Source organism: Desmodus rotundus, chromosome 3, assembly GCF_022682495.2.
Source record: "Desmodus rotundus isolate HL8 chromosome 3, HLdesRot8A.1, whole genome shotgun sequence".
Lineage (NCBI taxonomy): Eukaryota > Metazoa > Chordata > Mammalia > Chiroptera > Phyllostomidae > Desmodus > Desmodus rotundus.
Genome location: NC_071389.1, coordinates 201357426 through 201371552, shown reverse-complemented (window position 1 = coordinate 201371552; position 14127 = coordinate 201357426). Strand labels below are relative to the sequence as shown.

At 57.3% G+C, this 14127-nt stretch overlaps 1 protein-coding gene across 5 annotated transcripts in view; it reads left to right on the top strand.

The window, feature by feature from the left end:
- The window catches only part of BRD1 (bromodomain containing 1), a 46038-nt gene that overhangs the window by 13505 nt on the left and 18406 nt on the right, over nucleotides 1-14127 (top strand). For all 5 annotated transcript variants that reach the window (XM_053919796.1, XM_053919800.1, XM_053919799.1 and 2 more), the window contains exons 3-7: nucleotides 3834-3990; nucleotides 9633-9764; nucleotides 10168-10296; nucleotides 11020-11332; nucleotides 13068-13328. In XM_053919796.1, coding sequence (XP_053775771.1) covers nucleotides 3834-3990; nucleotides 9633-9764; nucleotides 10168-10296; nucleotides 11020-11332; nucleotides 13068-13328 — 992 coding nt within the window. The remainder of the gene's footprint in view (nucleotides 1-3833; nucleotides 3991-9632; nucleotides 9765-10167; nucleotides 10297-11019; nucleotides 11333-13067; nucleotides 13329-14127) is intronic.

The following is a 14127-nucleotide window of genomic DNA, read 5'->3' as shown; positions in this document are numbered from 1 at the left end:
GCCACTTTCCCTGGGTAGGCAGGCTGCTTTCCCTCCCTGTGGGGCTGGCTCTGCAGACCGGTGGTGGTCCTTGTGACCTGTGCTTCCTTCCTGTAAGTTTTGGATGCATCCTGTCAGGCTTCTTGACACACTCTCTTGGGAATTTGGAAATTCCAAGGAATCTATGTACCAGTTTGGAGGTGAATTACAGCTTATGACCTTCTGTCTCGGTCTGCGCGCCCGTTCCCCATTTCGCCATTCAGACCCCTGCTGTTGAGACCGCCTGCCTGTCACTCCGCAGCGTCCTGCACATTCTCCTTTGTAAAGCTGCTCACGCTGGTCCTGACGCCGCCGCCGGTCACCTGCGGGCACGTCCCCTGCTACTCTCGTGGAGCAGGGGTGGCAGGCGTCTTGGTCTCAGTGTGCTGGGGACCTAGTGACTCTCCAGGTCTTGAGGTGGAGCCTTTCTCAGCACCTCCTGTGTGGCAGGTCGCCGGGACCCCTTGCTTTCCCACATTTTTTGAGATGGTCACATTCTGCCCTCTTCCCTGTTGTTGTGTGGGTTCTATTTCTGGACCTCCTAATCTTTGCCTTACTGGCAGAGGCCCCTTGGGCCAGCTTTTCATACTTGAATGGATTTGATTGGTGCATCTTGTCTCAGGTTTGCATTCGTGGTCACAGGTGAGTTTGTCCTTGAGCCTCCCGCCCTTGGTTTGGTGAACTTGCTTCCTGGGAGCTGTGTACATCCTCTCCTTCTGGTTAGTGGTGCCAGGTTGGACTTACCCGTATAAGGATAAGCCTCTTCTGAAAAAAAATCATCTTTTTCTTTTCCTTTATTGGGGGGGTGGAATTAAATCCAGCATTTTCACCCACCCAGAAAGACTTGCAGTGGAAGGGTATAGGTTCTGGACCATTGAGAGTGTGCACGCGCTAAAAGGCACATCACTTCTGACGGCGGGTTCAGGGAATCCGGCAGTTTGCGGGGTGGCGTCCTGCAGGGCCTGCTGCTGCCCAGCTGCTGTCTCTGCTGTCTAACCCTGTCACTCGCGCTGAACTTTGAGTGTTGAGGTTTCTTCCTGGTCAGGTTATAATTGTTTGTACACACTGGAGCAAAGCCAATGGATGACTCGAAGGTCCGTAACCACTAGTGACCTTGAGTGGGGAGCACCCCTTCAGGAGACAGACGTGGGAAGACGAGTAAGGCCTCCACGTCCGACGCACTTCCTTTGCCAACGAGATGGGGTCTCCCTTAGTTCTCCCATTCCTGGTTTTTGTTGCTGTTGACGTGAGTGCTGGAAGCCTCGATCCCATACGGAAGGCGGTTTTGTAAAAGCAGTTTTGTTGTTGCAGTGTGCTCAGTTTCTAGAATTTCCTTCCAAATTGTACACCAGAATCTCAAATCAGTGTTTTATCAGCTGAGCTGCAGTTTCTCTGGAAGCTAAGAGTGGGTGCCCCCGGCCTGAGTCAGCCAAGGTCTCCTCCTTAATGGGTCTCCAGGGGCTTTTCACCACCACTTGCCGTGTCTCTGTGTGCCTTGTTTACAAGGTATGTTCTGAAAGTCTTGAGAGAATCAGACTTCTGATCCTCTCAATATGCCCTTGGCCAAATACTGTATTTTTAAAGAAGAGTAGAATACAAAGTCAGAAAGTTGAGAAGACCAAACTCGTAGCTGAGTGGATTGCTGTAGGGTAGACAGGCTCGTGGCCACCATGCACCTGAGAAGACAGGGCCTGGCCAGCCCCCAGCCCCTCGGTGGCCCTTTCCCACTGTGCTCAGCAGTGTGGGGACTTCTTACCCTTTTTGAACACCGGTGTTTACTGTGCCTTCACTATTACAAGTCTTTGAAGTCTCTCCTCTTTTAAAGGTCTCTCTTGGTCTCTTTCCCTGTGGAGTTCATGGAGGGCGTGGGTCCCCCTCCTGTCTCTCTGTCCCCATGCCTTGGTTCTGCACATTTCCTTGCCCTCCGCTTTGCACAGTGGCTGGGCTGGGGCCACAGTGTGCAGGTGGCTGTGGCAGTGTGTTCGGTGTTGGCACACCTGCTCTCCGAGGCTGCTCCGTGTCCTGGGAGGCACATGGCGGGCGTCTGGGTAGCGCTGCCTCGGTGCTCAGCCCCTGCCTGTTCCTTCATGGCTCTGCTGCTGGCGAGGTGGCCTCAGTGTCCAGCGAGTACTGCAGGACAGCTTGAGCCCCGTTTTTATGAAAGCCTTGTTGCACGTGCCTGTGGACTGTTGATGGCTCAGATAGCCTGACCCTGGAGGAGGTGGCGGCTTGTTTGATGAGACAGAATCTTTATAAGCATGTGGCCAAACAGCACTTCTTTGGGCATTGAAACATACTTTTTGTTAAAAAATACTTTGATCTGCGTGGCTTCGTTGGACCATGGGAATAACTGTGTGTGTGTGTTAGAACTCCTGCCTGCGTGTGTGCAGACCCACAGAACCGTGTGTGCTGAGACCTGTGCACTTTGCTGCACCTGCGTGATGCCTCAGTCAAAAAGGGTGAAAAGAGACCCACCCCAAACGCCCCCTGTGTGGTGCTCAGGACCAGTGTGGGGGCTGCAGACAGAGCCTGCATCCCCAGGCCTTCTGCTGAGGCCGTGCGGCTCCGTGTTCTTCCGTGTGCAGACCGGCGGCCCCTCAGTCAAGGGCAGGCTCTGGATACACTTGACTTAGGGTCTGCATCTGCCTGTGGAGGCTCTTGATTCGACAGGGCCACGTCTGCAAAGCCCCCAAGGTCAGGTCCCTCAACAGGACTTGAGCAGTGTGTTCTGCCACAGGGGGTGGTACCAGGTCTCTGCACGGCCTGCAGGTCCAGCAGGGCAGCCAGGTGTGACACGCTCTCCAGAGCTTGGCCTGGAGGGTGCCCTGGTTTGGACACTCTGAACTGCGCCGGAGCCGTTGTTTTCAAGGGCAGGACCGTCACTGTCTGGACGTGGTCGAGGTGGCGGTGCTCGCGCAGTTTTGTTCTTCGGTGGTTTTGTAAAACCTTTGATTCAGATTCTTTTAAAAGTTCAGTCTTAAATTCACCGATGCCCTGTTCTGACGTTTTGCGGTGCACAATGAAGAATGCCTTCTTGTTGGATTTTGTGTTTCTGCGCTGTGTTAGTTTAGATTGGACTTACGTTACCCTTCAGTGTCTTCATCAAGCAAACGGATGAGTCGCTTTGTTTGAGCAGGAGGGTGGTGGTAGCTGGGGAAAGAGGAGCTTTCTGGTAATCGAGAGGTCATTGAATGATCACCCCCTCCCCACTCTACAAGCCTCTGTGTTTTATGGTCTTCAAAAGGACGAAGTCTCTCGGGACTAGGGGACGCCCAGTGTCACTGCAGTGAGTAGTAGCCCCTTTGTGTCCAGCCCTGCCCTGGTTGCTGCTTCTCCCTCTCGGGTGTCCCATCTCTTCTCTGTGAGGTGACTGAGTGGGACTGCTGTCCCATGCTTGCCCGCCCTGCAGGAGAGCCAGCTGTTCTTGAAGGATCGTTCCTGCTATGCCGCAGCTGGCAGAGCCTCCCTCTCTAGAGCTGCTCACAGCCTGCGTGGATGGGGGCAGCATCCCATGGAAGGAGCTAAGGACACTCAGAGCTTTTCTGAGTTCAGCATGTTTTCTTCTTGGGTGATTAAACTGATACATGAATGGATTGAAAGTGGATGACACCTGTGAATAGTAGGAGATGGTGGACTTGGCTTCAGCCGAACCAGGGACAGCAAGAGGTGGCATTATTTATGTGCCATGGGTGAGGGAGAAACACGTGTGAAGACGTGTGGTTTATTTAAAGTAACACTGTCATTCCCCGTTTCCATGATGAAAATGTGTTATCGTACTGCTCTAAAGCTAAACTCTGAGTTTCTCCGTGTTTTAGATTAAATAGGATTGCGAATCAGGTGTCCATTCAGCGGAAGAAGCAGTTTGTTGAGAGAGCCCACAGCTACTGGCTACTCAAAAGGCTGTCTAGGAACGGCGTGCCCCTGCTGAGGCGACTCCAGTCCAGCCTGCAGTCCCAAAGAAGCACGCAGCAGGTACGTGGCCTTGCACACCTCTCGGTGTCTGTCTTGTCTTCCCGGCACTCTGAGCAGATGCAGCTGCTCCAGGGCCCGGCTCCTGCTTTGGGCCGGCGTGCTGCCAGCCCCTCGGGCTCCAGTGCTCTCGTCTGCGGGCCCTCGTCCAGTCTGGTCCGGGAAGTGAATGAGGACCCACAGGCATCACGGGCTGCGAGGCGGTGGGTTGTGCAGGTGACTCTTACCTGTCTGTGTCCCCTGATGTCCCTGCCTTTGGCTGTTGCTTCCTTGTCCCACTCTGCACATTTGGGGATGTCCGGGGAGGGTGGGGGGAGCTGTGACTGTGCCGACCGAGTGGGGCTGGGTCCTGGGAGGGGAGCAGCAGCAGGTGAGGCCGGGCCCCGTGGCGAGGTCTGAGCTGGGCCAGGCACTTCGGTGTGGAAATGTCGTGCGAGGAGTGATTTGTTTTCAGGGCGTTTCTCTGCAGGCTGGTTTGGTGTTGACTGCAGTGGGGAGGGTGGAGGGCAAGAGCCGAGGTGAGGGAACGGGGCAGGGGTTTTGCATGCAGAAGAGCCAAGTCCGTGGCTGCCGTGGTGGCACGTGCACGGAGATGGGAGGGATGCAGGGAAGGCGAGCGCACCGCGCAGGGCTCTGTAAAAACACGACAGACGTGCCAGACGGGTTCTTGTGTTTTAGTACTTAATTTGGGTTTATGGAAATGTCTGCTATTATAACGCAGTTCTGAAAATAAGGTTTCAGAAAGTCAGAAATTGGCCCTGTAAGCACTTGAACACGAAAGTCTGCTCATTGCCCCAAATTCTGGGCCAGTGTCTGCTCACCCCGTGTGCCGTCCCCTTGGGCGGAGAGGCTGGGAGGACGCAGCCGAGAGTGGGGTCTGGTCAGGGTTCTCTCACGGCCACTTCTCTGCCCTCCTGGGCGTGCGGTGAGACTCCTCTGAGGCCCTGCCATGGGGTTCTGTGTGGCCACACACCTCCGATGTCCAAGTGGCTCTGCTGATTTGCTGGGCAGCTGAGCAGGGCCTAGGGGACGCTGTCAAACATGGCAGGACGTGGTGCTCTCTGGGTGGGCGGGGACAGGGCTCTGGATCCTGCAGGAGGCTGGTATGGGGGTTCTCCGATGGGGGGGTGTCTCCTGCTGTCGGCGGCCACTTGCGTTGCTCTCTCTGCTGTGTTCCGGGGTCGGGCACCACTCCCTGGTGGGCTGGGCTGCTCTGGTTTTCAGGTTGGTGCCGCTGAGTGGGAACCTCTGTCCCTGCATAGTGCCTGCCCCAGGAGAGCGGCCTGGATGGACGTCTCTGGTTTTTGAGGAAAGCGACGCTTTTTCATCCTGTTGTATCTTGAGATGTCGCTTTTCCTCCCAGTACCGGCCCTTTTTAGTCACAGTGAGTCCTGGGCTGAGCGTGTCCCTCACCACCTCCTCGCCCCTGGCCTGGACGTTGAAGTCAGTCTCAGGGAGTCCCTCATCTTAACTTTCTAATTCTGTGACAAAACAGACAATTTAAGTTTTTTAAAATTTGGATTTTAATGTCTTCTTTTAAAAATGCCTTTTGAAAATCAAAGAGAAGCCGTTAAGATGCTGGGCCTCTATGAGATGGGATGTGCCGTGACCCTTCTCTGTCTCCAGGCCTGAGGGGTGTGCCCCTTGGAGTGCGCTGCCCTGCGGAGTGTGTGATGATGAGGCTGTCTCTCCTTCAGGGGTCCAGGGCTGGGTGTGAGTGTGCTGGTGCCCGCGGTGCAAGCTGAGTCATGTCCCATGAAATTTGCACACACACGTGGTCTCAGGCAGTGGTGAGGAACAGAGGGTGTGGTGGGGTTAGGCCTCTGTAGGCTGGCGTTGCTGGGACTGCTGGGCGGGGACTCTGGGTTCAGGTCCAGCACACTGAAGGCCCCTTAGCCCAGGGCCTTGGCTGCTTCGGACACGCGTAGATGGGGCCAGCTCCTGAGCGTCCTGACGTGCTGCTGGCCTGCCGAGGGTCAGCTGCCCGCTCCCTCTGGCGTCAGGACTGCTGGCTGCTTTGGTGCGTTCCTTGTTTCTCATCGTGCCTGTGGGCCCCAGGGGCTGCGTGTGCACGCGTCCTGCACTCTCTGGGTCAGATCTGGACCTCTGGAGTCCACCCTCAGCCTTTGTGTCGAACTCGGGGCCTTATCTTTGTTGGTGACGCCTGCTTAGCCACCATGCTGCATGTTCATCCCTCCAGCTTGGGAGCGGGACGCGTGGTCCTGTCAGGCCCGTGCCAGGACTTGCGCCCAGCGGACTGCTGGCCGGAGCTGGCATGTCGTCGGGATGTGCTGGCTGAGCGGTGGAGCAGGAGGCTGGAACCAGGGCCGAGAGGCCTCCAGGGTGAGAGGAGAGGCTCTGGGCCTCTGCAGGTGGATGGGCACAGTGAAGTGAGGCGCTGTAGGGAGTCGGCACCCCGAGGTAGGGTGATGCAGAGAAATGGGAGGAGTAGAGGATGCAGACCCAGGGCACTCTCATCTGTCGTTGAGCCATGGGGGAACCACACGGTGCCCACTGAGAGACAGGAGGCCTGGGCAGGGCAGGAAGTACACAGTGCTTGTGTGTCCTGTGGGGGGTTGTTGGACTGGGTTTGGGGAGGGGGAGGGTGGTTGGGACCAGTGGGAGGCCATGGGACACAAGGCTCTGTCTCAGGAGGCGCTGGTTGAGGCGTTGGTGTGAAATCAGTTGTCTTAGGTTTTGTCTCGTGCCTCGCGGGGTGAATTTGTAAGGGCAGGAAGACACAATGGGAGCATCGGCTCTCTTGCAGAAAGATGGGGAGAAGAGGCGTAGGTTTGGGTCGGTGCCATCGCGCTCCAGGTCTGGCGGGGCGTCACTTCACCACTGCAGAGCGTTTGCCCAGCCTGTGTGGGCCGCTGCTCCAGTTCAGGTCCGCCCTTTCTGGGAAGGACGGGGCAGCTGGCGGAAGGGCTGCATCCAAACCACTTCGTCCTGTAAGGGTTGACGTTTTGAGGGGGGATCAGCTTGGTGTGATTTTAATGTTTTTTGAAACTTTAAAAACATTGATGTTAGAGTTTAATTTAACTCATTTGCCTATGTTTCTGGGTGCCCACCCTGAGCCAGGCCCAGGAAGAAGTCAGGTGCAGCCTTTTTCTCCTGTGCCTGACCTTCCGGGGGGATGGACTGACGGACAGACAGACAGACAGGCAGGACTAGGTGGCCTGAGGGCAGATGAAGCACTCAGGTTGCCGGCAGCTGGGGCCCCGGTGCTGTTAGGTGGTGCCACAGGGTGGCTCCTCCTCCCGTAGTCTGTTCGGAGTCCCCTGAGGCCTCGTCTGGCCACCACCCTCCTAGGGCTTCTGCCTCAGGCTCAGCAGCAGGAGCCAGTCCTCTGTGAGCCCACCTGAGGGGCTTGGTCCCCACAGCCACTTGGGCTCTCTCACCATGTAGTGGCCTGGGACTTGGGAGGACGTGCTGAGAACTCACCCCCGAGCTGGCCTGCCCTTCCCGCCAGCCCAGGGGTTGTGCTTGACCGAGCTGGCCCTCACGGTGGGGTCTGGCCCTCTCCCCGGCAGTAGGTGTCCTCCTCCTTTGTGGAGTGGAAGTTGGCTCGATTTCAAACACGATCTGCTAAAATTCTCTTTACGTAGCTTTTTGGTATGAGAAATGACTTTTTTCTTCCCACTTCTGCCGTTTTCCGGGGGTGGTTTTTTACCTGGGACGTAAAGGCCGCTGTAAAGAGCAGGGTCAGAAAACTTGGGCCTTTCAGGCAAGTGAGGCTGCCGTGTGCACCGTGGTCTTCCGCCACCCGAGGCCATCAGCACGAGGGCACGTGGGCTCTGCCTGCGTCCTGGTCCTTCATGGCTTTCGGGTGCTCTTGGGCAATTTGGTTTCTGAATCTCCCTCTTTACGGGCTTACTGGCCACCTTTGTACAGCTGGTGTTACTGGGGACTCCTGTTTGATGCCCACAGTTTTTTTTATTAACGTATTGATTTTTCTTTTAAAGAGAAACATCAGTTTGTTCCCTTACTCACGCACTCATTGGTTGATTCTTGTTTGTGTCCTGACCAGGGATTGAACCTTCAATCTTGGTGTATCGGGACAGTGCTCTGGCCAGCTGAGGTACCCAGCCAAGGTGATGCCTGAGAGTTTTGAAGAACATGGTTAGCCTAGTTGTTCGGTTGGTGGATGCCGAGGCCACCTTTTTTGGTCCCCTGCACCTTGGTCCCTGGGCTGGAGCACCCAGGCCTGGTCTTCCTCCCTCTTGTGCCTCTGGGTGTCCCTGACTGTAGCTCTGTGTAGAAAGCAGGATCCCCCTCCAGGCAGAGCTCTCTCCTCCTCCTGCAGGTGTTCAGACTGGGAGTAAGGTGGCCGGACCTCGAGGATAGGGCCTCAGGGTACGGGGGACCTCTTGTGTCAGCTGCGTCTGGATGGGCCAGGGCACAGCCGTGCAGAGGGGGAAAGTGTCCCTGCAGAGAGTGTGTTCTGGAGGCTGGGGATGGATGACTGGCTGAGGCCGTAGGTTTTGTGTGTTCCAGGAGTGGGAAGGAAAGCCATCCGAGGCGGAACCCTCTCGTGGTCCAGGGAGACACGCACATACTATTGGAGTAGGATTGGGGTGTCAGGGCTCTTGTGGTCAGAACCCGCAGCAGTGACAGATGGGAGCATCTTAGTGGAGCATGGTTTTGGGAGGAGCTGAGGGGTTCTCCCAGCAGTGTCCTTTGCCGCCTGTGCTGGGTCTGACCTGGCAGCTGTGGTCAGGCAGAGGACAGGCCTTCAGCAGGCTGGACACGAAGGGTGGGCCTAGCTCTGGGCACTTGGGCTTTGTGGGGCGGTATCAGTAGCAGGCAGCAGAAGGTGGGCCCTGGAGTGGAGCTGAGGATGGGCAGCTGCCGTGAGAGTTGGATGGTCACCACCTCAGGCATGCGCGAGGACCCCGGGCACACTCTGGGAGATGGGACGGGAAGCTTGAGGGGTGTGACTGTGTGGAGCCGGAGAGGAGGGTGAGGTAGGACTAGAGATTGGGGTGCCGGGGGCTTGCCCGGGGCAGGACTAGCCACTGTGCTGCATCCGTGGGGACGTGGAGCGCCTTTGGTTGTCGTTTCCTGTGCTGGGGTGGCCCCGCCAGGCTGTCGGGGACTTCTGTAGTGGTTCTGTAGGACTCTGTGTCACCTTGGTTGGAGGCACGTCGGGGGGGCCTCATGTGGCCCTGGGCTCAGTGCCAGCCCTGCCCAGTCCCCCACCTTGCCACTGCGTCTGGTCTCCACCACCTGTTTCTTCATCTTCACAGCAGCACGTTTTCAGCGTTGGAATGCAGAATGCAGATGGGCAAGCGATGTGTCCAGAGCACAGTCCCACTTGTGTGGGCTTGGCCTGCGGCCAGGACTGCTGGCCCTGAGTGATTCCTGTATTTTGGTTTTTCCTGGGCTGCTGCCTTATTCTCAGGGTCCACTAGGTGGGAGCCCCGGCCTCCTCCTGAGGTCAAGGCCGGTGGCTGCTCTCATCACAGGCCCTTCAGCTCTTTGGGTGTTCAGAAGGCCCTTTGCCTTCTGCCTCTGGGGACCTTGTCTGCTGCCCTAGGTTCCGCCTGGGGCCTGTGGGAAGGGTGGGGCTCGTGCTGCCGCCTGGGGGCTCGCCACCAGGGCGTCTGAGGCCGACTTTCTGGCCTTTCCATTCATTTTCGTAGAGAGAAAACGACGAGGAGATCCAGGCTGCCAAGGAGAAGCTGAAGTACTGGCAGCGGCTGCGGCACGACCTGGAGCGTGCACGTCTGCTGATCGAGCTCCTGCGCAAGCGTGAGAAGCTCAAGCGGGAGCAGGTGAGGCCCAGCGCCGGACTGTGGGCTTTGTGGGCTGTGGCTTCTGGACCTGTAGTCCTTGGCCCTGGCCCTCTTCTAAGCCATCCTGGTGCCTGGGTTGCAGACAGCTATGTGGAAGGGGGCACTGACCCCTTGAAGGACGCGGGGGCAGTGCAGGGTCAGTGTGGAGTTCAGTGTGGTGTTTGGGATGGCACGGGGCCAGGGAAGATGGGAGCCGGGCCGGCACCGTGTGGGTACTGGGGACTCCATGTATGACACACCTTGACCCTAGGCTTCAGGAAGTAGGAGTGTATATTGGCTGTGGACCGTGTGATGGGGCTGAGTGCTCCTGTGACAGGAAGTAGAAGTTTGCAGAGACAGGGTCACCTTGCGAGCGTCAGCGCTGAGCACCATTGTTCCTCAGGTGAAGGTGGAGCAGATGGCGCTGGAGCTGCGGCTGACCCCGCTCACGGTGCTGCTGCGCTCCGTCCTGGACCAGCTGCAGGACAAGGACCCGGCTCGCATATTCGCCCAGCCGGTGAGCCTGAAGGAGGTGGGTGTGCGCACGGCGCTTTCTCTGCTCCCCTTGGTCCACGCCGACCAGGGAGAACCCTCGCTCACTTGTATTCTAAGTTCTTGTTGTTACTTCACGTATTTCTTGTTTATTTTACTTTATTTTTTCAGAAATTTTACTTTTAGAGGGAGGGGAAGGGAAGGAGAAGGAGAGGAAGAGAAACATTGATGTGTGAAAGAAACATCGATTGGTTGCCTCTCGCACACCCCCAGTTGGGGACCTGGTCTGCAACGCAGGCATGTGCCCTGACTAGGAATCGAACTGGCCACCTTTTGGTTCGCAGGCTGGCTCTCAGTCCACTGAACCACCCTGGCCAGGGCTCACCTATTTCTTAAATTATAAAAGTGGCACCTTTCATGGTAAAATGTTAGAAGTGAGGCAGCTAGAAGTTCCTGCTCAGAGAGACCCTCTCTGCAGGTCGTGGGGTCTGCCCAGCCGGGTGCAGTGGTCACTGTGGCTTTAAGAAAGGGAGTTGGTTTCTGCAGGGTCCAGGGGGATGCAGGGTTTAGGTTTAGTCTGTCTCAGAGCTGCCAGTTGTTAGCGTGTGAGAGTCACGTTTGCTGTGTGTGTGTGTGTGTGTGTGTGCGCGCATGCCCATGTTGCGTGTGTGCGAGGGAGACTCGTGTGGGGGGTGTGTGTGTGTTCTCTAGAATGACGGACCTGTTCCCTGTTTGTAAGTGCCTGTTTTCCTCCTGCGGTCAGGTACCGGACTACTTGGACCACATCAAGCAGCCCATGGACTTTGCCACGATGAGGAAGCGGTTAGAAGCTCAAGGGTACAGAAGCCTCCTTGAGTTTGAGGAGGACTTCGACCTCATTGTGGACAACTGCATGAGGTACAACGCCAAGGACACGGTCTTCTACAGAGCCGCGGTGAGGCTGCGCGACCAGGGCGGCGTTGTCCTGAGGCAGGCCCGGCGCCAGGCGGACGGCATTGGATTCGAGGAGGCCTCAGGGATGCACCTGCCGGAGCGGCCAGCTGTGGCCCCTCGGCGGCCTTTCTCCTGGGAGGATGGTAAGCACCCGTCTGGGTCCAGGAGCGCGTGGGAGCACAGTCCCTCACGGGCTCTGCGCTGGCTTGGTCCGCTAGGCCTGGGGTGCGAACCCTATGTGGTTTAAGTTCTCTGGTAGCTTCCTGAAGAAAAGGGGAGGAAGGCAGAGTTTATTTCAGCAAATACCTCTTGCCCAGCACACCTGAGGTGTTGCGAGTTCAACACGCACTCGACACGGAAGTCACTGGCGAGATGTTCCGTTGTTGTTTTTTTCTCTTTGCCACCTGCTCTGCGTTTTACACTCACAGCATCTCTGTTTAGACCAGCCACGTTTCAGGTGCCCAGTGAGAGACACGTGGCGGTGCCCCGAGTGGGACAGCTCAGGTCTACTTGATGCGGCCCAGGAAGCAGTTTAGTTGGGACCTCGCGCCCAGCGTGGGCCTTGATGGCTTCTGAGGGCGCTGCTCACTGTGTTTAAAGGGGACAGAAACGAGCATGCACACTCCAGTTGGCTTCCCTCCCGCCCTTCACTCCTGGTTTTCACATCCTTCCTTGGCTGCTGGGCCACCTTCCCTACGCCACGCTCCCGCCACCACCAGACTTCCTGGAGTGGACGGGGACTTGGGGGACCTCTCAGTGTTGGGCCTTTCGGAAAGTGGCCCATGCAAGTCGCCATGGTGCTGCCTAAGTAAATCCCTGCACCGCGGCCTTTCTGCACCTAGGATGAAGGCTAAGTCCTAATTGATTTTTCCCTTGGTGTTAGCGTGGGTCATAGGGTGGGCTGGTGCCCCACGTGTCTCCTGCCTCCCTCCCGTTACGTCTCTGTGGGCACCGAGCGCCCCTGGCCGTGCCGAGGCCCGTGTGGCCCAGGCGGAGAGCGGTCCCTGCTTACAGAATCTGCGAGATAAGCCGAGGCTTCTCCTTTGGGCCTCAGATGACACGATGTTTGTTTCCGTGAACGTTTCTGGGGTCTAGTGTCTGAAGTTTTGTTAGAGTAACGACGGAGCCCAGCCAGGCCCCTCCTTCTTTCCTGTGCTGGCATCTCGCTTACGGCAGAGGGGGGACGGGTGCTGCCCACAGGGCGGCGGCGGTGGCGGCTGTGGCGGCGGCGGCGGGGGAGGCACACGTGCTCGTCGCACAGCCGGGCTCGTGCCGTCTTCCCCCAGGTCCTGTCTCCCACCTCTGTCTCAGGGAGCTCTGAAGAGCACTCTGTTTCTTAGTGGCCTCTCACCGATTTAAGGGAATCTGTGCTTCAGCAATGTTGGTGTTTGCTGAGATTGAAACTTAGGGGTTTTTGAATTTCACAGGTGAAATTCAGAATCACCTGTGAATTTTGCAGCCCACATGATGACCTGGGTCCAGAGACTTGCGCTCAGGGGCCAGTTGTGAGGCCCAAGCAGCCTCAGCCTAGGGTCCTGGCATGAGTCAGCGTTGAGGCTTTGTGTCGGCCCTCCTGTCCACAAGAGTGCTCGTGCGTGTCCCTTCGGCACTGTCCCTGCTTCTGCACCTGCGTCTGTCCCCCCACCCCATGCCCCTGGCTGGCTGTGGGTCTTCACACCCTCGGGTGAAAAGCACGTCTCCCTGTCGCAGCAGCCTGTCATGGACTTAGAGCGTGGGGGGTGGGGGTGCTGTCATGTGGCTGAGCCAAGGGGTCTTGGCCAAGGGCGATGTAAGGGGTGGTGGGAGCGGGAAGGTTTTCTTATCTCACAAGGCAGCACAGCATTTGATAACTCACGGACGTGTGTTGTTTGACTTCAGTGGACAGGTTGCTGAACCCGGCCAACAGGGCCCACATGACCCTGGAGGAACAGCTGAGGGAGCTGCTGGACAAACTGGACCTCACGTGCTCCATGAAGTCCAGTGGGTCAAGGAGTAAGCGGGCCAAGCTACTAAAAAAGGAAATTGCTCTCATTCGAAACAAGCTAAGCCAGCAGCACAGCCAGCCCGCGCCCTTGGAGTCAGGTATTGGAGGCTTTGAAGAGGAAGGTGCTCCGCTGGGGCAGGAGACGGGGGAGGAAGGTAAGCACAGCGCTGTCTCAGTGTCGGTCTTCCCTGAGGCCTGGGGTCCCCGTGACTGTGACCCCGTCCCCCTGGGCGCCCTGTGCCCTTGCAGTTGTGCCATTGGTGTTTTTGTGTTTAAGTAGTACAGAGGTGACGGCACAGAGGAAGGTTTTCTCAACGGGGTCCTGAAAGATTCCTTAGAAAGAATGGATTGGATCTTACACAGCCATCCAGAAGGGTGGAAGAGGGGAGGCGGCTGTGTGACGGGAGCAGTGGCCTTGTGTTCCTGTGTCTGTGTGCGGAGGGAGGGCCACTTAGTGCGCATGACATCCCCAGAGGCGGCTCTGCGGGGGCTGTGGTGTGGGGCCCGTGGTGTGGGGCCTTCCCTTTCACGCTCCTCTGGCGTCTTCAAGGAAGGATGGCAGTGTGGGTGCCAGTCCCTGGGGGGCAGGCAGTGGGGCTAGTGCAGCCTGCATTGGGACCCCCCGGAGACAGCCCCGCCTGGGCCGCACTCTGGCACTGCATGAGGGTCGCAGTGGGGGCGTGTCCTGTGGGCAGAAAGCACACAGCCGGGCGGACCCCTCCCGCCACTGGGAGCCCTGCCAACACCTGTTGCCCACCGGAGACTCGCGTCTGGGAGGTGAACTTAGGTGGGAGCTGCAGTGGTTTGAGCAGGTGGGACTTGTCTGAAAACCCTTCCCTTCTATTTTTTCTAATTTTAGAGTCAGCACAGTTCAGTTGTACAAAACACTGGGTTGACCAAAAAGTCCACATGGTTTCTTTTGGTAAAATAAAGACATTTTTAATTTTCACCAAT